This window comes from Poromitra crassiceps (assembly GCF_964638095.1).
Source record: "Poromitra crassiceps genome assembly, chromosome: 11".
In the NCBI taxonomy this organism is placed as follows: Eukaryota; Metazoa; Chordata; class Actinopteri; order Beryciformes; family Melamphaidae; genus Poromitra; species Poromitra crassiceps.
In genome coordinates this window covers 18,373,164-18,395,364 of record NC_139643.1, presented here as the reverse complement: position 1 = coordinate 18,395,364, position 22,201 = coordinate 18,373,164, and the positions used below count along the sequence as shown (strand labels likewise).

The following is a 22,201-nucleotide window of genomic DNA, read 5'->3' as shown; positions in this document are numbered from 1 at the left end:
CACATTAGGCTACATTACATTACATTGCATCAGATTACAGATTACATTATTAAATGACACAGTGGTTCTCAAACCTTTTCACATGAAGGACCTCTGATTCTGAACTGACACAAATTAGACCACGGACCCCATTTGATATGATTTGTCCCATGCCAGGGTCCCCATCTGATAAGATGTTTGCTTTTATTACAGAAAGTTTATTACATAATAGTCATACTTACAGTAGGCTAATAGGCTATAACCTATTACTGTATGACTATTATGGGTCATACACTTTGCAAAGTTTGGTGGTTTTCTCTTATTTGCTTCACATGACTTTGGAGAGAGAAGGGTCCGGTGTCTTGTCCTTGCAATGTGCATGCAATAAATATTAAAATTTGAAATATCAAAGTTAATTGGATGTTAGGCAATATCTGGAGGGGGAAATGTAAAAAAAAAAAGAAAAGAAAAAAGGAAGCTTAACTTGGCTTGTGCAACCTATAATTCGTCAATTATAAACGTCAGGGAGCACTTTATCTTCTGTAGAGCAGTGCTGTAGACCTAGTGGTCAAAAAAGGTGGATAAACTAATTTCGGTAACACTTTAATAATGGTGCACACATGTGCATTAATTGATGCTTAACTCATGATGAATCCTTTATTAATTAATCAGTTCTGGTCACATGACCAACCTTTCTGCAAAGTTTAGTGCAAATCCGTTCACAACTTTTTGAGATATCCTGCAGACAAACAGACGGACAAACGGGCGAAAACATGACCTCCCACGACGCCACTTTTTGACACAACAGCGGGCCTTCAGATATCATCATCATCATCAGTATACAAATGGGAGCTATAGGGCTCTGTCTGTTTCTCTGTCCCACTGTGATGTCATAAATCCCACTGTGACATCATCAGTGATGTCATAAATCCCACTGTGACATCATCAGTGATGTCATAAATCCCACTGTGACATCATCAGTGATCTCATAAATCCCAGTGCTGTCATAAATCCCACTGTGACATCATCAGTGATGTCATAAATCCCACTGTGACATCATCAGTGATGTCGAAAATCCCTCATAAATCCCACTGTGACATCATCAGTGATGTCATAAATCTGACATCATCAGTGATGCTGGTCTCATTAGCCACACAGCAGCCGAGCTGCGGGCAAGGCCGCGCAGTGGTCGAGCTGCGAATGCGAGCTGCGAATGCGAGCTGCAGGGCCAGCTTGGCGAGCTGCAGGGCCAGCTTGGCGAGCTGCAGGACGGGCGAGGCCGCGCAGCGGGCGAGCCTAGGAATCGAGTGCGTGTAACGCACGAGATCCCAAGTATATATATAGACTAGAACGACCACACCGCGGTTTATGCCTCCGCCATTAGTTCATTCTTAAGTCCAAATCGTCATTTGAGGCAAATTGGAAGAAATTCCGTCAAGGCGCTCCTGAGATGTTGCCTTAAAGAGCTTGGAAATTGGGTGTGTGAGGTCACAGTGACCTTGAACTTTGACCTTTAACCATCAAAATCTAATCAGTTCATCCTTGAGTCCAAGTTAATGAGGCAAATTTGATAAAATTCCGTCAAGGCATTCCTGAGATATCGCGTTAACAAGCTTGAAAATGGTGTTCGAAAGCTCACAGTGGCCTTGACCTTTGAACACTAAAATCTAATCAGTTCATGCTTGAGTCCAAGTCGATGTTTGAAGCACATTTGATGAAATTCCGTCAAGGCATTCCTGAGATATCGCGTTAACAAGCTTGAAAATGCCGTTCGAGAGGTCACAGTGACCTTGACCTTTGACCACCAAAATCTAATCAGTTCATCCTTGAGTCTAGGTCGATGTTCGAGGCAAATCTGATTAAATTCCATCAAGGCGTTCCTCAGATATTGCGCTAACGAACATCGGACGTACGGACGGACAACCTGGATCCGGATCGCCAGCGGAGGCATAAAAATGTAAGAGAGATATAATAAGACGAATCAGCGTGACGTCACTGCCACTCAGAAATACGTAACCCCGCAGCAGTTAACTAGTATGAGTTGTGCCAAACAAACTTTAATATCTCAAAAACTCATCACATCGCTTATATTTTGACATTCTGAGTGAGAGCAGAATTAGCTCAAGAGTTTGATGTATAATTATACATGTCGTGTTAAAGTTGTGTAAACTGTCGCATTTTTCAAATTGTAAAGCCGGCTAGAGTCAGACGCTCAAACTCACGCAGAGGGTTCCATTGCTGTTGCCACCCAGTGACGCGGTTTGTTTACCAAAATGCTGCTCGGCTGATCCCTCATATAGCCTATCAGTATCTGAGTAAGTAGTGGTAGTAATACTAGTATTATAGCACTATTAGAGTATAGTAGTAATAGTTATGAGATTAAATTTATCGTTTTATACTGTATTTCTAAGACTTGGATAGACCAATTATGTCACTAATTTATATTCACTGCTACGCATATTTCTTATTTTTAGTTCTATTCATATTTTATTATCTATCTATGCAGTAGGCTATAATGTCTATTTGTATGTTGTTGCTGCTGTAACAGAGGAATTTGCCCCTTGGGGATTAAGTAGCTACCTCAATTCTTCAGTTCAGTTTATCAAATCAAACGTCAATCCACATGATGCAATACTTTGCTTTATTAAAACCCATGAGCATAACATAACATAACATACCTTATTATACAATAATATTCCTGGTGTAATCAAATTCCTTACAATCTAAACCAGTGATTCTCAACCTTTTTCATAAAGAACCCTCATTTAGTCCACATTAGATCCACAGACCAACATTATTGATGAGATTTTGTCTCTCTGACCCAAATCTGAGAATATTTTCTGTTCAATTTGATTTTGTCCAAAATCCCACGACTGTATTGTAGGTAGAGAGATAACAGACAACTATGATCAAAACTATAATTCTTCTTAAATAGGCTAAGGGTTTTTAAGGCAGGTTTATTTTTTTTATAGTATATTATTCGGTAACCCTTTATTTTACAGGTGCCTAACTATGAGCATTGAGCACCAATGTAACTGTGTAATAATTACATTCGTTCTCCTCTCAAACTCTACAATGAAAGTCAGAAAGCCCTGGTGGCTGAGTGGTTAAAGCTGCGTGTTTTGCAATCAGAAGTTCAGTGGCTCGAATCCACCCCTGGATTTTAGCAATCTCTAATTACAAATAGTGTAATTAGAGATTAGGATACATTACATTGGTGTTCATGTCTAATTACAAATAGTTCATAGGTAACTACATGAACTATATGTAATTATACATGAACACTAATGTAATTACACAGTATTGGTGTACATATGTAGTTAGGGACCTGTAAAATAAAGTGTTACCGTATATTCCGCATGTCCTGATATCGCCGTGTTGGTGTTATTCCCAGATAGATATTTTTTCCTAGTATGGGCTGGGATGACCACGCCTGGAACTCATTTGATTGGGCGCCGCAATCATTTTTCTTATTTTAAAACATTAAGGTTAGGCAAGTACAACAATTTGGTTAGGGTGTGGTCGTGGTTAAAAAACGAAACACCTAACCCTAATCTCAACCACATCTTTTTTACTTGGCGCACATTTTCAGGAAGTCTTCTTCCGAGGAAGCAGTTGCGGCGACCAATCAAATGAGTTTGGGGCGTGGTCATCCCGGCCCATACTAGGAAGAAATTATGGTCTGGGAACAACACCAACACGGCGATATCAGGACTATTTGCTACACAGGCAATTCAAAGCACTTGAGATAAAATGGATTAAAAAAGCGTATGTCGAACCAAAAAGATTTCAATAAAAATATAAGGTTCATGTAAAAGAACAATAAGCAAAATCCATTACATTAGAAGAATCAAATCAAGTAAAATAGACAGATATATACCCCTCTAAGGAAACAAGTGGCGTTACTTTTATTTCCAGTCGCACTTTAGTGAGTGAATCCAACAATTCATCCATTTGCTGGGGACCACCTGGAACCCCCTCAAGGACCCCTGGTGGTCCCAGGACACCACTTTGAGAACCACACACATCTAAAACATGAAGTCATGTATGGTTCAAGCTCAACATGACAGAAAAATAAGGCACATATTTCCTTGAAGGCTTTAAACAGTAAGTAAACAGAATTAAACTGTAAAACAAAAACCATCAACATAAATCTTATATACTATACAAACACAAATGGATGAGACTAAGATCTTTTCCCTATTGTCTGTAGGTATTTGTTGCTTTCACACATTAAAACCATTTTGATTGGCTCCTGACTAGAGGGGAAATCCCACAAGTGACCACCACACCGCACGTGGGCAGCTGTTTCATTGTGTGGATCATTCAAACTTAATTCAATTGTATCGTCAAACCCAAAAAGGGAAAACTCATTAATATTTGATGTCATAATAGTAATGAAAAATGTCATACTGTGCAATCTTGAACATAATATGCCATCTTGATCAAAAGTTAAATGACTATGGTACAATTTCAAAACATTTCAAACATGTCTACAGTCCTAAATCTATTTGACCATTCCACAATCCAACAAGCCATTTAGAAAAAGATCACTTTCAGCTCAATAAGATCAGGATGAGAAGAATCATGAGAAAAATCACATATCTGCTAAAATATTACACTTTCTTTCCCTCATTTATAATTGTTCTATTCACAGTTTAGATACAGTAGATATGTCTTGTTTGTTTTGTCTCAGTTTACTGACAGTGCTTACTGTGCTCACTGGACTTGGCTGCACAGCACTGATAGTGCCTGACATGACTATGAGGACGTCCTCCTGCTCCAGTGGAAACACACAGGAGAGCAATGTCTCCAGAGCTCATCAATCACTTCAATATCCAATGTAAGCATGGTCAGGCCTAGACAGTGTAATATTGTTGCTGAATGATACTGATCAAACTGAATCACATCTAGGTTGCCCAGGTTTGAGCTCTATATACTATACACACATATGTACATGCACACACACAGACAGCATCCCGTTTTTAACAGGATGTAAATCAGGTAACCCTAAGAATGCAATCAGCGGCAATTGTACAATATAAAAAAAATATTAAATTGTTTTTCAATAAAAAGTGTCACCTTTAATAATAATAGATTGGATTTATATAGTGCGTTAAGGCACCCAAAGCGCTTTAAATGGAAATGGTAAATGGACTGTAAAGCACTTTTATCCAAAGCGCTTTACAATGTGCCTACATTCACCCATTCACACACCGAAGGCAGCAAGCTGCCACGCAGGGTGCTGGCACAGCCATCGGGAGCAATTTGAGGTTCAGTGTCTCTTGCCCAAGGACACTTCGACATGCGGACTGGAGGAGCCGGGGATCGAACCACCAACCTTCTGATTAGTGGACGACCCGCTCTACCTGCTGAGCCACAGCCTCCCCTTTACATATCAGAGTGTGTGTGTGTGTATGGGGAACTCAACTCATCCACCACAGATGTGTAGCAGCCACCTGAGTGATGCACGGCAGCCAGAACGCTCACCACACATCAGCATCACGGTGAAGAGTTGAGAACTGAATGAACCAATTAAGTAATGAGGGATGATTAGGTGGCCATGATGGAAGGCCTGTGTGGGAATTTAGCCAGGGCATCAGGGTTAAGACTCCAAAGGGCACCGGGGTTACACCCCTACTCTTGTGAAGAGTGCCGATGGGGTCTTTAATGACCACAGAGAGTCAGGACCTCGGTTTAACATCTCATTCGAAGGACGGTGCTCATTCACAGGACAGAGTCCCTGTCTCTGCCCTAGGGCATTGGGGAGACTATTCATGAAACCAGAGGGAAGAGCACCTCCTACTGGTCCTCCAACACCACCTCCAGCACCAGATGGTCTCCCATCCAAGGACTGACCACAGCCAGACCTGCTTAGCTTCCCCAGCAAGCCAGCGATGTGACGCAGGAGCCACGGTGCTGGATTTACACTGTTTTTCTCAATTTGGAAGAAGCTAAAGGGGTTGATGGGGTCTTTAATGACCACAGAGAGTCAGGACCTCGGTTTAAAGTCTCATCCGAAGGACGGTGCTCACTCACAGGACAGAGTAACTGTCTCTGCCCTGGGGCATTGGGGGAGATTACTCATGAAACCAGAGGGAAGAGCACCTCCTACTGGTCTGACTACAACCAGACCGGCTTAGCTTCCATAGCAAGCCAGTGATGTGACATGTTTATTATTATTTATTATTATGATGTATGTTTATTATTATTATGTTGAATTATGTTCTTTCGGGAGATTAACCTTTAAGTTATTGCATTTTCAAGAACGCACCCTTTCTTTTACAGTCAGTTTCAGACTAACTCTGGTAAACACCTCACAATGGCTGATTGGTTGCTGCTGCTGTCGGCCAATCAAGGTCCCGAATTGTGAGGACTTGGGTCTTCTAATTTATTCTATTTAACTAATTTAACTTTCATCAAAATTGAATCATCATGGGACAAAGGAATACTGGGAGTTTTGGGGGAAACTGGCCAACTTGCCTGTACATAGACATAAAACATGGACACCGAAATCAGCCCACTATATTAAGTGACTGTATGCTATTATGCATTATCCACACTTTTAATGCCAAATTAATAGCATTTATTATTACATGGCCAATAAATATGAAGTATCGCTAATTCAAAACAGATGACTATTGCCAGGTTTATTTTTGGAACTATTTCAGGTGAGAAACCACATCCACTGAGCAGTGATTTTGACCTGTACACAGTGAGTCCCACTACCTTCACTTCCGATAGAGACACTGCATGAAATAGGCCACACCCATCACAGGGGTAAAGCTCCGTTCATTTCCACACACCAGCGTCATTTTCATAGCTAGAAGCTGTTGTGTGGTGGGCTGCGCAGACAACAAATGTAAAAAAATTGCCAGTTAAAGTTTTTTTGTACTCCTGAGCAAAACAAGGAAGCCATTGAGAATTGGCGAGAAGAAAATGTGGATCTAGCTGTCAAGGAAGTAAGTTGGAGTGTTCATCTTCCGTATATACGATATTTTTGTGCAACACGCAACCATGCACGTGACATAGGAGAACGCCAGGATAGGAGGGCTTTCTGTTTTCCCCCGTCTTGGGCGTGGTTTCTGAATGATGACGCGCTCCGCAGTGTCTCTATGGAAACAGGGAAAGTAGTCCCTGCTAGTTCAGTAGTATTTTACGGTATATCATTTTGTGTAAAGATTTCTCTTTCTTTTTTATATATATATATATTATTTTTTTATCCAATTATTGTGATATCTGTAGGCCTACCTGTTGGTTCGAGACAAATAAAATTAAAATCAAATGAAAACAAAATCTCCTACATGAAGCTGGATGATTTTGGTGTCTATGTTCTCACACTGATCAACAGGCCAAAGTCTCCCAAAGTCTTCACACTGAAGAACACTGCTTTCAATTCTAATATAGGCACAGGTCAGCAGCAGCACTGCTTGTTTTCAGATGGCTCAGCTCAGCTTGGTGTTCTCAGATGGAGATGATGTTATTTTGGAGACAGTTCAGACCATCTGCGCTCCTCCGTTCTGCTTGGGGTCAGAGGCCGTTTCGGGCCTGCAAGTGGACAAAGGCATTATTTTCCACATACACACTGGAAAGATTAAAATAACTATCTGCCAACTATAAGAATGAGAAGTGTCCGTTTGTGAGTGAGTGAGCAGAGTGTAAAGAGCACCCGTGCGGGTGACCTGACGGAGCCAGATTTTTAAATTAGGTAATTGCCCTAATTACCTAATGATGTGATGACACTCAAGCAATGATGCCATCAGTGATGTTATCAGTGATGATGTCATCAGTGATGTCATCCTTCCTGGGTGAGCAGACTGGGTCGGTTTAATGCTGCATTCAAGTGGGCTCGTGTTTATAAATACATAAATACATCTGAACCTCATGTGGTGTTCACGACTTGGTATGTGGAATCTTTCTGAAAGATTCAAAGCTCACGACTTGTGACGTGTCTGTGACGTTTTCACAAAATGGAAAGTAAATAGACATTTTTCGCTGTATAGAGCTTTTAATAGTCATTGTATATGTCTGAGGAACAAACATGTTGATATTCTCAACAGTCTCATCTTGTTTCCTCTGTCATCATGCCTTTGCATTTCCTGCATGAACGTAGTTAGTCGCTCGCTAGCTAGTGGTAGCTACATTGTTAGCCTCGGTGGCTTCTAACTGCGCATGTTCACGACATGACCACTTGAATGCGAAGCATACGATACATCTGCAATATGTCATTTTGTAGGCGGCGCATGGTCTCGCCCCCCCCCATGGTCTTGATTGGGGAAAACACAAGCTACCCATAGAAAAATAACCAAATTAATCTAGATTATTAATGACACAACGACACCATGACATGACAACAACTCGACCGGCCACAGAATGCGCAAGATACATCATAGATATGACTCGTGACCCGTCTCTGACCTCGTTCCGGTGTTGCCTGTTGCTAATTTAGCCTTCCGACATTAAATGCTGTTGTAGCCCAGCGTCGTTGTAGAATACTTGGCTCGGGGCTGTAATGTAAATATGTGACATGAGTCACATGATTTTAGATGGGTCAAAGTAATATTTCCGGTGTATCTCTTTTCCTTCAAAAAGAGCTATTCTCTGCATTTTGGATTCATATTTCATCTCGTGGTGAGTACCCGAAGCACAACATGTATTTTGGCGCTGTGAGATGTGTGTTTTCAACACAGTCTCACAGACAATTGTAAAATAGCAACTTTTTGGACCAACGTTGCTATGTTACAATTTCGGCTCCAAAATTGTAAAATGGTAACGTTCTGAGATTTTAGGGTTAGGGTTAGGGTAGGGGGTTAGAAACGGAAAATCTCCGTAAACCATGCCCACCCCTGTAGAAACGTACGTTACCATTTTACAATTTCGGAGCCGAAATTGTAACATAGCAACGTTGGTCCAAAAAAGTTGCTATTTTACAATTTTTTTGGAGATCGGGATATGGGGGTTATGGCAATTGAGCGAAACTCCCGAAAAGTTGGCATATCCCTTTAACTAAAATACAGAGGTTACAGCCTGTCAAAGTGTTCATTCCTCAGGCAAAAGCTTTGGGCACCAGTTATTCCGTAAAATGACCATCAGTTATTTTAATGTCATGTACTGTACTTCACATGCTGTAGTTATGAATGAATGGATAAAAATAGCAGTTAAAGTAGGACATAGGTAGAAATGCTGTTACCCGTTAGTGGAACCTTGTCTTCCTTTCCTTTCCCTGTGAATCAAACAAACAAATGTCAGTGCTTTGATTTTACAGTCCATAAGTATTTGATTTTAGTCTATCTACACAGTGCAGTCCATAAGTATTTGATTTTAGTCTATCTCTCGTGAGGGAGAAATCCACAAACGCTACGGATCAGCCTCCTGAAAATCTGCGTAAACATCGGCGCGGCCTGTGGTCCTTCAGGCTAGAGCGAGGTGCTCGCCGCAGGTGAATGACGTGCAGCGCACAGGCCTCCTTGAGGCATCCTCCCTGCCCATGGTACGGCATGGTAGGATTGCCTTTTTCCGCGGGAGGTTCTGGTGAGACGAAGGAGGTGCCCGGCCTGGAATCACCCCACAGAGCCTTAGACCTCCATGCACCGAAGGTCTTGCAATACTGCGGTGTAGCACTAAACTCTATTGCAGCGGATTGGGTGTGATCAACCCTTCCGCGGGCAACGTTGCAGACAGAGTAGGAAGGCTGATCCGTGAGCAGCTGCTTCTGGGACGCGGGTCGGGGTCGTAATCGGCCTCGGCTGGGTCTACTGGGCGAGGGTGTATGATGTTGACAGACCCGAAACACCCCATGACCCCAGTTAACATCACTGATGACGCATCCCAGCGCATGCAGAAGTATGTACAGTATATTTGAACCTATCTACACAGTGCAGTCCATAAGTATTTGATTTTAGTCTATCTACACAGTGCAGTCCATAAGTATTTGATTGTACTCTATCTAGACAGTGCAGTCCATAAGTATTTGATTTTACTCTATCTAGACAGTGCAGTCACTAAGTATTTGATTTTAGTCTATCTACACAGTGCAGTCCATAAGTATTTGATTTTAGTCTATCTACACAGTGCAGTCCATAAGTATTTGATTTTAGTCTATCTACACAGTGCAGTCCATAAGTATTTGATTTTAGTCTATCTACACAGTGCAGTCCATAAGTATTTGATTTTAGTCTATCTACACAGTGCAGTCTTTGCAGTATAGTATTTGGACAGTGGCTTGGTTTGGCTCGGTACTCCAGGACACTGGATATTAAATAAAAAAATGTCAGCTCATGACTGACATCTTTGAGTCTATTTACGTTCATATCAGGTGACCTGTGTAGGAAGTGACGAAAGCCCTTTGTATATAATGCCCCATTTTAAAGGAGCAAAAGTAATTCACACAAAGTTAACTATAGTTATCATGAAATTGTAATATTTGGTTGCAAATATTTTCTGATCAGTGACTGGCTGAAGTCTGAAACCCACAGACTTCAGATGATACTCTGCCAGGCCTGTACTGCAGCCATCTTGTTTCTGGGGCTTTTTGCCTTCATTCAGCTCTTCAGAAAGCTAAAAGCTCATTCTCATTGTGCTCTGGTGATTGACTTGGCCAGTCAAGAACTGTCCTGCTGCGTGGTGAAGCATCGTCCATTTTGTTTTGATGCGTTCACTTGGATCTGAGCAGACGAGATGTTTCTGTATACATCCTGTTGCTGCCGCCAGCACTGACATCAACAATCAGAATTTTGTGTAAGCAAAACTCCTGCTTGAGAGTCTGCTGTCTAACTCCCTCTGGGACATGTGACCAAAAGTGAAAAATGTGGCTACACTTTACCAAGATAGACTCAGACAACACTGGTTGCAACATTTGTGATGTGTATTGCAAAGCTGGCCAGGGAAACACCTCAAACTTGAGGAAGCATGGTCAAACACAAGATATATTTAGCTAAATGCTGAAGACTGTAATGTGTTAGATAGCCTGAGGGTGAATGAAGCAGACACCGCACCACAGCTAACGTTAGCAGGACCTCCTCAGCTGTAACGTTAGCTGAAGTCTTGGAGGACGATGATGACGGAACTTGAGAGAGGCATCGACTTCTACAACATCAGGTAACGTTATTGAATTAGCTAGCATTAGCTGGATACGTTGTTTCACTGCCATTGTGGTTGTTGGATAACGGGGCTTTTCACTGTCTTGGCTGAGTTAGCTTTATAGCTTAGCATGTTTAGGAGCGTAACTAGCGTTGTTGTTAACGTTATATAATAATTATCATCAGCTCATGTGTCACAGACCGTGAGACGTGTTATTTAACGTTGCACTCTTGCTTCATTGCTAGGTCACCATGTGACAGTGACAGCTGCACAGGAGGAGACACGATTCACCCTGACAAAGAAAGCTTCTTCACGCAGCCAGAGAGTCAATGAGCATTCATTGTAAACGGGATGTTGCCCTTCTCAGCGGTGGAGATGGTTCAGGTTAGTCCTTAGGGACTTCTACAGAGGCACCATTGAAAGCCTGCTGACTGGCTGCTTCACCACCTGGTACGGGAACTGTACCACCATGGACCGCAGGGCGCTACGAAGAGTGAGGCGCGCGGCCCAGCACGTAACAGGATGTGAGCTGCCAGAACTGCAGGAACTGTATAACCAGCGGTGCCTCAGGAGGTCCCTGAAGATCATCAAAGACACAAACCATCCCCACAACAGCCTGTTCTCCCTGTTAACCTCAGGGAGGAGATACAGGGTCCCAAAAGCACGCACAAATCGCTTGAGGGACAGTTTCTTCCCGCAGGCCACGAGACTCCTTAACATACACAAATAGTGTAGTAGCTGTACTGTACCGTACTGTAGCTGCTACCATTATGTATGTCTAATGTTTAATTGTATGTTTAATTAGGCATATGCTATTTGCACCTGTGCAAACAGAACGTCGAATTTAAAATGTTTAAGTACGTCTAAACTATGCACATGACATGTGCACCTATGTGCAGTGAATATGCCACTGTCTCTGACTTGTCATCACTCTACTGCCTTATTGCTTGTTGTGTCTCTTGTTGTTTTTGCACTCATATGCCCTGTTATATTTATGTTGTAAACGGAGCCCACAGCACAAGAATTTCACACGTGATACTTGTACTACGGAGTGAGAATAAAAATCTTGAATCTTGAAGGTAAATTATTATTTTGCATAATGAGTGATAATGGGTGTGTTATTCATAGTAAGCTATGTTACTAACAATAAATTGTCATTTCTATTAAGATGTGCATAGCACTGACACTTCTTTCTATTGATAACACAAATAATTGATGAATCACGATGCCTTTTTTTATTTTCAGATACCACTCCATAAGCAGAAGAAACTTTCAGCACTTGGGGAGCTCTTCGAAAATGAAGACCAGACCTGCTGGAAGCTGTGTTGGACATCAGTGGCTCCTAGGTTTCCCCCCATTTCCCCAACCCCACTAAACTAACCTTGCTGCTAAAACTCTTGGTTTGGGAGGGGAGAGGTAGGGAGGAGTTTTATTTTGTCTGGTGCTAAATAAATAATGTTCTAAATAAAGAACAATTTTGAAATTGAGAAGTTTGGACTTTTTTTTTTACAACTGTAATTCTTTTTGTTATTAAGAGTGTGTAAAGTACCGAAAATGGTACCGTTTTGGGTACCGTACCGAATTCCAGGTACCGGTATCGTACCGGTATCGGTTCAAATGTGAACGTACCCATCCCTAGTGGCAAGTCAAATTTACTTGAAAGGGATAGAAAAGTAGGAAATACTGTATGTTATCCTGATATAAATCACAAAGGGAGGTGATTCCTTTGGATTTCCATAAAGAAAAGGGAGAGTCTAAAGAAGCAGGAAATAGACGTAAAGTTGAGGCAGAAGAGAAATTGAAATGACGTCAGAATTGATACCAGATTTGAAGAGAGGACAACTGTGTTTTTGTATAATGAGAGAGAGACATTGGAGGAACATAAAAGGGCAGAAAGAGATGTAGATGAAGTGCATGATTTGGCCTCAGGGCGTGTTCGCTGAATGGAACCAAAATATTAACTTATGAGAATTAGCTGCCGAATAGTAGTATAAGAAGTGTGGAAGCACAAGGCCACCAGCCAATTTGCATTCCTGTAGAGCAGAACCACTAATTCTCGGATGTTTACCAGACCAGATAAAAGTAGAAATCAACTTATTTAAAGACTGAAAAAATGACTTTGATAGAAACAATGGAATTGATTGGAATAAGTACATAAACTTTGGTAAAACGGTAATTTTGATAGTGTTTATTCTGCCGGTTAAAGTCAGAGGCAAACTGTTCCATCTCTGAAAGTCAGATTTGTCCGCATTGTCGTTTCCTCCTATGAAGAAACAGTTCAAACACAAATTAACAGTTGGACACATTTGCTCAGTGTTACACTTACAGGACTAAGCAGAGACACTTTGCTTTCATCCATCGGCAAATGACCTGTCAAGATATGAAGATTTATATAATCAATTAAAATGCTATGCATCTTTTTTCACTTGGGAAACAAACAAACACAACATATCTGAAGTCCATTCAGTATAGCCAAAATACAGAGGTTACAGCCTGTCAAAGTGTCACTCTTTTTTAAAGGCAAAAACGGCAGTTACCAGTTAAATGGAGCATGACTTGTTTTAATTGTATTGTATGTACTCAGTTAATTTGTGCAAGTTGGTGTCATATTATTAAAGTGGTAGACTTTTCATTTTGGAATTATTCACATTCTAGGGTTGTATATGAATGGATACAATTTGCAAGTAGAACACAGGTAGAAATTACATTACCAATTCGTTCGCACATCTCGTCTTCGCTGTCTATCACTGTGAATCAACCAAACAATCAATCAAACAAACAAACAGATGTTAGTCTACAGGAGGTATCATCTATTAATTCATCAATCTGGCTTTCTGCCCAGAACAGTGATATCAGGTCACAAAACAAATACCCTGCAGTGATCAAGTTGGCAGGTAGGTACTATATGACAGACAGGCAGTGGACATCACACCCCGACACACATGCACGCACACGCACGCGCACGCACACACACACACACACACACACACACACACACACACACACACACACACACACACACACACACACACACACACACACACAGGGCTCCACACTGCTGTCAATATATGACTATAATCTTTTAGGATCAATCTTCACAGTTGCTTGCTAAATAGCGGACTGGGGAGATCATTCAAATTAACGAGGAGCGTTTGATTTATGTTCAGGTGGGAGGGGCAGAATCAAACAGAAATTAATAAATAGTGAACGTTCTATTAATATTGAACAAACAAAAACAGTGGTCTGCACTCTGTCAGGTCCCCATTGGCGCACTCCACAAGTTTTAAGTCGATCGGACCAACGCTTCTCGAGATACGCGAAGGACAGAGAGACGCGCTAGTGTCATCATAGTGTACTGTAGATAGTCATTATGTGGACAAAATATTTGTGTTTTAATTATTAGCATTGAAAATAATTTAATATTTTTATTTATTTATGATTAACTCATTGAGTGCCAATGACGACGCCTGTCGTCAAAGTAATTAGTAACGTAGAGTGCCAAAGACGATAGCTGTCGTCAATTGCCTTTTTTGATGGTGGGACGTGGATCAAAGCCTTATGTATGTCCTGTACAAATATTGTAGCTATTGAAGCTGTATAACCTATTTTACGGACTCATCAGGTGGCGACAGTGCTCTCCAGATTAGAGAAATGTCCGGAATACAGCCTGAAAAAGCCCTGTGATCAAAGAAAAACCGCTCATGCTGCAGCCCAGAGCCATGTCGATTGCTCTGGCTGCAGCTGACGGTGCCTGCCAACAGAAGTCAATCCGCGCACACAACTGAGCTCCTCTGCCTCTGTCTGTCTGTCTGCATAGTTTCTTCACACGATTAGCCGCCAGAAAGGCAGCACCCGACGCCGAAGTGCCAAACCTTTCCCTGCAGTCCGGGTTGGCATTTCCTTGTCGCGCTGCCTGGGAGGCGGCGCACAAAAAGCACTCCGAAAATAGACGCTGGGTGCGTGAGGCTGTGTGTTACTAGTGTGGGGAGGAGTTTGCAGCTGAGGGGGGGAGAGGGGGGTGGGGCACGCAGGGCAGCACACAACTACACCACGTCACTACATCAGAAAATATTAGCTAGAGTCAGTGAATGTGCTTGAAATGCTTCATTTCACAAAAGGCTGAATATCTCAGCTTCTAGATGGAAATGCCTGTTTTTGCTGTTTTTGACCTATCTTCTCCGGCTGATAACTAAAGAACGGAAAATGGTATCAATAAACTTTTTTTTGCTGATGATACAATAGAGTCTCCTTGTTCTTTTTGCATGTTCGGTGTTTACATAGTAATATCACACAATATTCTGTGGGCCTCGAGAAATCACTGAAAACGCTCTGAAACTCTGGCACTGGGAGCGTCCGTTCTCCAAAAGTGGCTGGCACTCAATGAGTTAAGATTATTATGAGTATTATGGAGGGGGGCTTGAAGGACTACATTTCTTGGCAGAATAAAACATTTTTGTTAATCAATGTTGCATTTTTGTTGTTGCTCAAACCTTACCAGGTAGGCTATATGTACAGAAGTAACCATTATAGTTATGTAATTATGCAATGTTGAGAATATTGTTATATTTTGCACCTAACAAATGGTCCTTTCTTCTTAAGTAAGTAAGTAAGTAAGTAAGTAAAAGTTTATTTCTAAAGCACCCCTCTCAGCACGAATGCACAGAGTGCTGTACATAATATGTCAGTCAAAAACATTTAGGCCTATATGGCACTTAGGCATAATAGTAACATAACATGGAGGACTTACAGAGCAAAAGTAGGATAAAATCTTAAAAACAACATGCAAACATAAAACCAAGTACAAGAAGACAGTGAGGTGATGATCGGCCTAAGACTGCTCAAACGCCTGCTTAAATAAGTGCGTCTTCAAGTGACCCTTGACATACATGATCACCACCAACCAAGCCACAGCAATTGAAAGACAACAGAACAACAAGAAAACCTCCGATGACTCACTTTAACATGAACCCCTTTTTATCATCAACATGGCAGCAAACCCAACCTTCAAACTTTTACAGAAATAATCCATCTTTCAATTTATGTAAAGACTGTGGACATTGCTTGTTTTCTTAAGTCTACCCACATAACAAGTCTTAAGTCTACCCACATAACAAGTAAAGACTGTGGACTTTACATTGCTTGTTTCCTTAAAGGATGGCTTTTCCTGGTGAATATGAAGATCTATTAAATGTAGCGCACCTATGGAGTTGGAATCCGTTTAAATTTTTAAAATCGGTGGTTCCTACCCAGAGAAATCAAAGAAAACCCACTCTGTGCGGTGGGGTGGGGGTGGAGGGGAGGGGGTGCGGGACGCAGAAATCCTCCACTTCCCACAATGCACTGGGCTCGTGGTTTTCGAATAAGTCCACGCCCAGCCCGCAGGCCCTGGGGGCGCTTGGCTAAAAAACAACATTATTCACGCAATCTTGCTACCAAGGGCGTCGTTTTGGTCTCAAAGTTGGTAGGGTCGAGGACGGCATGAGGGGAGGCGGTGTCAATTTTTTTTTTTTTTTTTTTTTACCTTTTTTAGCCATATTTAGAGGAATATCTCATTTTAAATCAACATTAGGATTATTTATTTATTTATTAGTTTAGTTGTACAGGGACAGTGCACATCAATCAACATTGCTGCAAATGTGCCAGTTTTAGCTGGATAGCTAATTTTCAACTGCAGTCCCCTGGGCAAGGTGTTGATTGCTGGATAAAAACAGTAAAATCAAAAACAAAAAAACAACAACGACAAAAGACAAGCGATTAATAATAAGCAGTACATAATAAAAGCACAAGCACAAGCATAATCACAGCACAGCACAGGGTTAGGCTTCATGCATGCAGGCGAACAAGCAGATAAAAAAGTAGAGGACAGTGTAAATACAGGCAGTTAATAATAAGCCGCACATAGTAGAAGCATGCACAAGCAAGCGCATTACAGTACAAGCATAGGCTTCATACATGCAGGCAAACAGACGATGCAGCCGGGCAGACACACAAGCAGACAGACATGCGGCCAAACAACCATACAGATAGACAAAGCATCCAACATCATGACAAGAGAGGAGAAGAAGGGGGGGGGGGGGGGTTGAAAGTCAGATAGGCAATAACAATTATATGCAACATGTACAATTTAGCAACTTGCCTGACAGACATAGGTTAGTTGTGTTCACACACCTGATTGTCTTTTAACCATGTTTTCATGGTGTGTTTGAAAGATTTTAATGTGTTGATATTGCGAATGTGTGATGGTATGGAGTTCCAGAGGTGGACAGCTCTCACAGAGAAGGCTGACTGGCCAAATACACTTTTCCTGAGAGGTATGGTGAGGTTGCCTAATGCAGCAACAGATCTAGTGAGTCTGCTGCTCACTGAGAAAAAGTCATTAAGTGGAGGTGGAGCAAGACCATGGAGGATCTTGTATACCAGACAAGCATCACTGAGACTTGTGATGTTGTCCCAGCCATACTTGTCAAGAATATTGCAGTGGTGATGACGAAAGGGTTTGTTGTCAAGCACCTTGAGTGCCTGCTTGTAAACTGAATGAATTATACTGTTGTGATGTCATTATTCAGTATCTTCTCCTTTTCTCAATAACTTTCATGTCACCACCTGCTCAGCTCTCCTATCAGCATAATTGTAACTAACAAACACAAACTGTAGGTTTAGCCATCTAAAGTGATTATGGAAAAAATCTAAATCAAGATTAATTGAACTTTTTTGTCAGGAGGCAGCAGGGTGTGTGTCTTGTTTGTCTCTCTCCCTATGTGTTCCCCCTCCCCTGAGTGTTTCTGTACAGTGGGTGGAGTTCTGCACCTGGGCTCTGCAGCACGGCTGGCAGCAATCTACTAATCATCAGACTTCTGCTTAAATACCCCGACTCCTCCACCACTCATCGTCAGATTGTTCAGTCACCTACGCTACGTGGTAGCTAGTCCCAGCTCTGAGCTTTAATCTCTTTTGAATATCTCTCGAAGTTTCCTCGTGTTTTCCTGTGGACTGTTTTTGACGCCTGCCTATCCTCCTGTGCTCAGGTCGTATGGTTCCTCTCCCTGCTGTCAGCTGTCAGCAGAGTCCCGGGTTCGTCTCCGTCTTCACCTGCTGTAACTCTCTGCCACTGCCTGTCTGCCTGCCGCTCACTCCAGCCATCTACTGTATTTTTCAATAAACTCTGTTAAACTTGGAGGCTGTCTCTGTGTCTGCTCTTGGGTCCAAAATCCTTAAACTGTAACAGAACAATCTGACCAAAGTATGGACCCAGCAGACATAGAGCATTTCCGCTCTGCTCTAACCAACCAAGGCAGTTTACTGGAGGAACATGACACCCTGCTACGGAGGGTGGTGGACTCCCTACAGGACCTGACGGCCGGCTTGAGACAACTCACCGTCGCCCCACCCGCTGCCGCTCCTCCACCTAATGTGCCTCCAGCTCTGCTTGTCCAGGTTCCCGCTGCACCAGTCCTCGCTGCTCGAGAACCTCACTGCCCTACCCCAGAGCGTTACGCAGGAGATTTAGGAGCCTGTGGACGTTTCCTTTTTCAGTGCTCTTTCATTTTCTCAAAACAACCAGGTACTTTTTCTTCTGACCAGTCACGCATTGCTTACATTATGGGGTTGTTGTCTGGGAGGGCAGCACAGTGGGTCACAGCCCTGTGGGAGAGCCATAGCCTTGACCCAGTATGCACCTCTTTACCCTTTTTCACTGCCGAGCTCCGTAAAGTTTTTGACCACCCTGTTCGGGCGAAAGAGGCAGCTAGTAGAATTGTTTCTATGTGTCAAGGCTCCCGCTCGGTGGCTGAATTTTCAGTGGACTTCAGAATTCTTGCTTCTGAGAGCGGGTGGGCTGAGACCGCACTACGTGGTGTTTTTATTCATGGCCTGGCAGACCATGTTAAAGACGAACTTGCAGCACGTGATGAAACAAACAGCCTAGATGCCCTCATTTCCCTGTCTATCCACCTAGATAATCGGCTACGGGAGCGAGGTTCTCGCCCTGTGGTGCCGCCTGTCCCCATTCCACGCACTCAACCTCCTGTTCTCCGAGTCACCTCTGTTGCCCAGCCTCCTTCCAGCGAGCCTGTCAGCCTCTCCTCTCTGCCACTCTCCCCAGAAGAGCCAATGCAACTGGGAAGAGCACGGCTCACTTTAGCAGAGAGGCAGCGCCGCATGAGGGCAGGACTCTGTCTTTATTGCGGCCAGACCGGCCATCTCATCGCCTCATGTCCGCAGCTACCAAAAGACTAGGCTCATCAGTAGGGCTGGGTACCGAACTCGGTACTTTTACAGGCACCGACCGAAATACGTCGGTACTGCCCCGTACCAGTTCACATAAAAACGAACGGTACCTAATCTCAGTACTTGAACGCATCTGAGTAATAGAGAGTGGGTAAATTAGAAATTCCGACGGAACCTTAAGGCAACACGCGAGAGCGCGTTACGTCAGTACGTCGCACACCAACATCAACAAACAAGACCACCCGAAAATGTGACTACACTTTACCAAGATAGACTCAGACAACACTGGCTTGCAACATTTGTGATGTGAATTCCAAAGCTGGCCAGGGAAACACCTCAAACTTGAGGAAGCATGGTCAAACACAAGATATATTTAGCTAAATGCTGAAGACTGTAACGTCAGATAGGCTGAGGGTGAATGAAGCAGATAGCCTACCGCACCGCAGCTAACGTTAGCAGCACCTCCTCAGCTGTAACGTTGAGAGAGGCATCGACTTCTACAACATCAGGTAACGTTATTTAATTAGCTAGTGTTAGCTGGATAAGTTGTTTCACTGCCGTTGTGGTTGTTAGATAACGGGGCTTTTCACTGTCTTCACAACGACTGCAAACGTTACTACGTTAAACGTTAAACGCTAACGTTACTCTTGCTGCAGTAATTGTCAAGGGTTCAACAGAACGTATTTCCTCAGCCTGTATAGTAGCTATCAACATGAAATAAAAAGCATATGAGAGCTTAAACCCATGGCTTTTTATTTGGAAGGGTTACATTTGCCATAATCTTTATTAACATTTCTTAACACATTCACTGCCAGCCGTTTTTTTTTTACTGTAGGTAGCTTCTGCCAGAGGGGTTTTTTGAGGATTCTGGCTCATCTTTCAAGACCTGAGGATTCTTTTCTGCTAAGATTTTGTGAACACAAAATATCTAAAAAGAACTAATAGAATGTGTGCTTTCTCTGTCTAAAAGAGTTAGTTTGTAGAGTTAGTAGTTATGTAGGCATTAGCACTTGAATACAGCATGGTTTCAGCGTCTGAAAATTTAAGCTGAGATAAATAGCTTTTTGTGAAATTCGATAGAACAGTCACTTTAACCATTCATTTTTGGCATCAGTAAGACGTCAGACATCTAAACAATAGTTTTGAACAGTAATTTCCTCCATAACAGCAGGAAACACCCCTCTCCTTCAAACTCCTCCCTCCGTGTGTGTCTTCTTGGCTGCAGCGGGCGTGTCACAAGCTCGTTTCTGTTGCTGCTGCTGCTGTGCCTGTCTGCTGGCGGCCGCTGGGCAAGTCTGGATGGGCTCGCTCGTTTCTTGCGGTTTCGGTTGAGAGCTTTGATGAAGCTTTTGCGATTCTGGTCTTATTTATGCTGCGTGTTTCAAAGTGTGTTCCACCCGTAATCTATTATGCAAATTTGCAATCCCTCACCGCCAGCAATCAGCGCGAAAGCGAAAGCGTTTTCGCCAATCCATTCTACAGTATGAGAATGGTTTCATCGCGCGTTCCCCTGCAGTTTTGGCTCTGCTTTTTCTAGTTGGGAGAGCACTGTCGCCACTTAGTGGGTCGGTGGAATGGGTTGTACACGTTCGGTGGCTCCAATAATTTTATAGGAGACGTGGGGGGCGTTGATCCACGTCCCACCGCCAATTTTTTTTTTTTTTTTAAGACGAGATATCTCGTCATTGGCAGTCAACCGTTGGATTTTGTAAGCCGAGATATCTCGTCAATGGCAGTGAACGTGTTAAAATGCATTAGAATATTTTTATTTTTTGGGGTTAAAGATAAAACACTTTTTTAATGAACATTAGGGCAAATAATACGAAAAGCCAAAGGGTTAAGCTCTCAAATGCTTTTTATTTTATGTTTCTATGTGCTACAGAGCCTGAGATATGAAGGCTTTAGTGAATACCTCTCTCTGAGAAGTTTGGAACTGTAATTTTTTTTGTTATTAGAGCGTGTAAAGTACCGAAAATGGTACCGTTTTGGGTACCGTACCGAATTCCAGGTACCGGTATCGTACCGGTATCGGTTAAAATGTGAACGGTACCCATCCCTACTCATCAGTTGATGGAGGAGACCTGATGAGCCAAACCTCCATTTCCCCATCTGCCACTTCTCGTATGCAGTTTGATGCAGTGTTGCTCTGGCAACAGTGCTCCTTACCCCTGGTGGCCCTCGTGGATTCAGGTGCAGATGAGAACTTTATTGACTCTACACTTGTTACACAAAGTAAGATTTCTCTCGAACCTCTCTCTGTGCCCAAGATAGTCAATGCTCTGGATGGAAGATTTTTGGCAGAAATAACTCATCGTACAGCTCCTCTCTCTGTTACTGTCAGGTAACCACCGTGAGATTATTCAATTCTATGTCATCGTTTCTCCTAACATTCCTGTCGTATTAGGGCAACCATGGTTAAAGTTACACAACCCACACATTGACTGGTCTATGTGTTCAGTTTCTAACTGGAGTATTTTTTGTCATGCCCACTGTCTGAGATCTGCTCTACCTCCCTCATCTCAGTCTGTAGCTCCACCTCCCAAGCCCCCAGACCTGTCTTGTGTGCCTGCAGAATATCACGTGCTGGGAGAGGCCTTCAGCAAGCAACAGGCCCTTTCTCTCCCTCCTCATAGGCCGTATGACTGTGCTGTTAAATTGTTTCCAGATGCCCCCCTGCCCAGCAGCCGTCTCTTCAATATCTCTCGGCCGGAGCGGGAAGCCATGGAGAAGTACATCTACGAGTCGCTGGCAGCAGGTTTGATAAGGCCCTCCTCTTCACCTGTTGGGGCAGGTTTCTTTTTTGTGGCAAAGAAAGATGGCTCTCTACGTCCATGTATTGATTATCGTCATTTAAATGATATAACTGTGAAGAACAAGTATTCTCTACCTCTCCTGGACTCTGCTTTTGTACCTCTCC

The 22,201-nt window shown here is 42.7% G+C and overlaps 1 protein-coding gene across 1 annotated transcript in view; it reads right to left on the bottom strand.

Moving 5' to 3' along the window:
* Window positions 1-2,612: 2,612 nt before the first annotated feature.
* LOC310785524 (H-2 class I histocompatibility antigen, Q10 alpha chain-like) overlaps window positions 2,613-22,201 on the bottom strand; it is a 66,821-nt gene continuing 47,232 nt past the window's right edge. The window contains exons 7-10 of the mRNA XM_083646643.1: window positions 13,770-13,805; window positions 13,385-13,428; window positions 9,170-9,202; window positions 2,613-7,527 (exon numbers count right to left, since the gene is read on the bottom strand). Coding sequence (XP_083502769.1) covers window positions 9,173-9,202; window positions 13,385-13,428; window positions 13,770-13,805 — 110 coding nt within the window. The 3' untranslated portion in view covers window positions 2,613-7,527; window positions 9,170-9,172. The remainder of the gene's footprint in view (window positions 7,528-9,169; window positions 9,203-13,384; window positions 13,429-13,769; window positions 13,806-22,201) is intronic.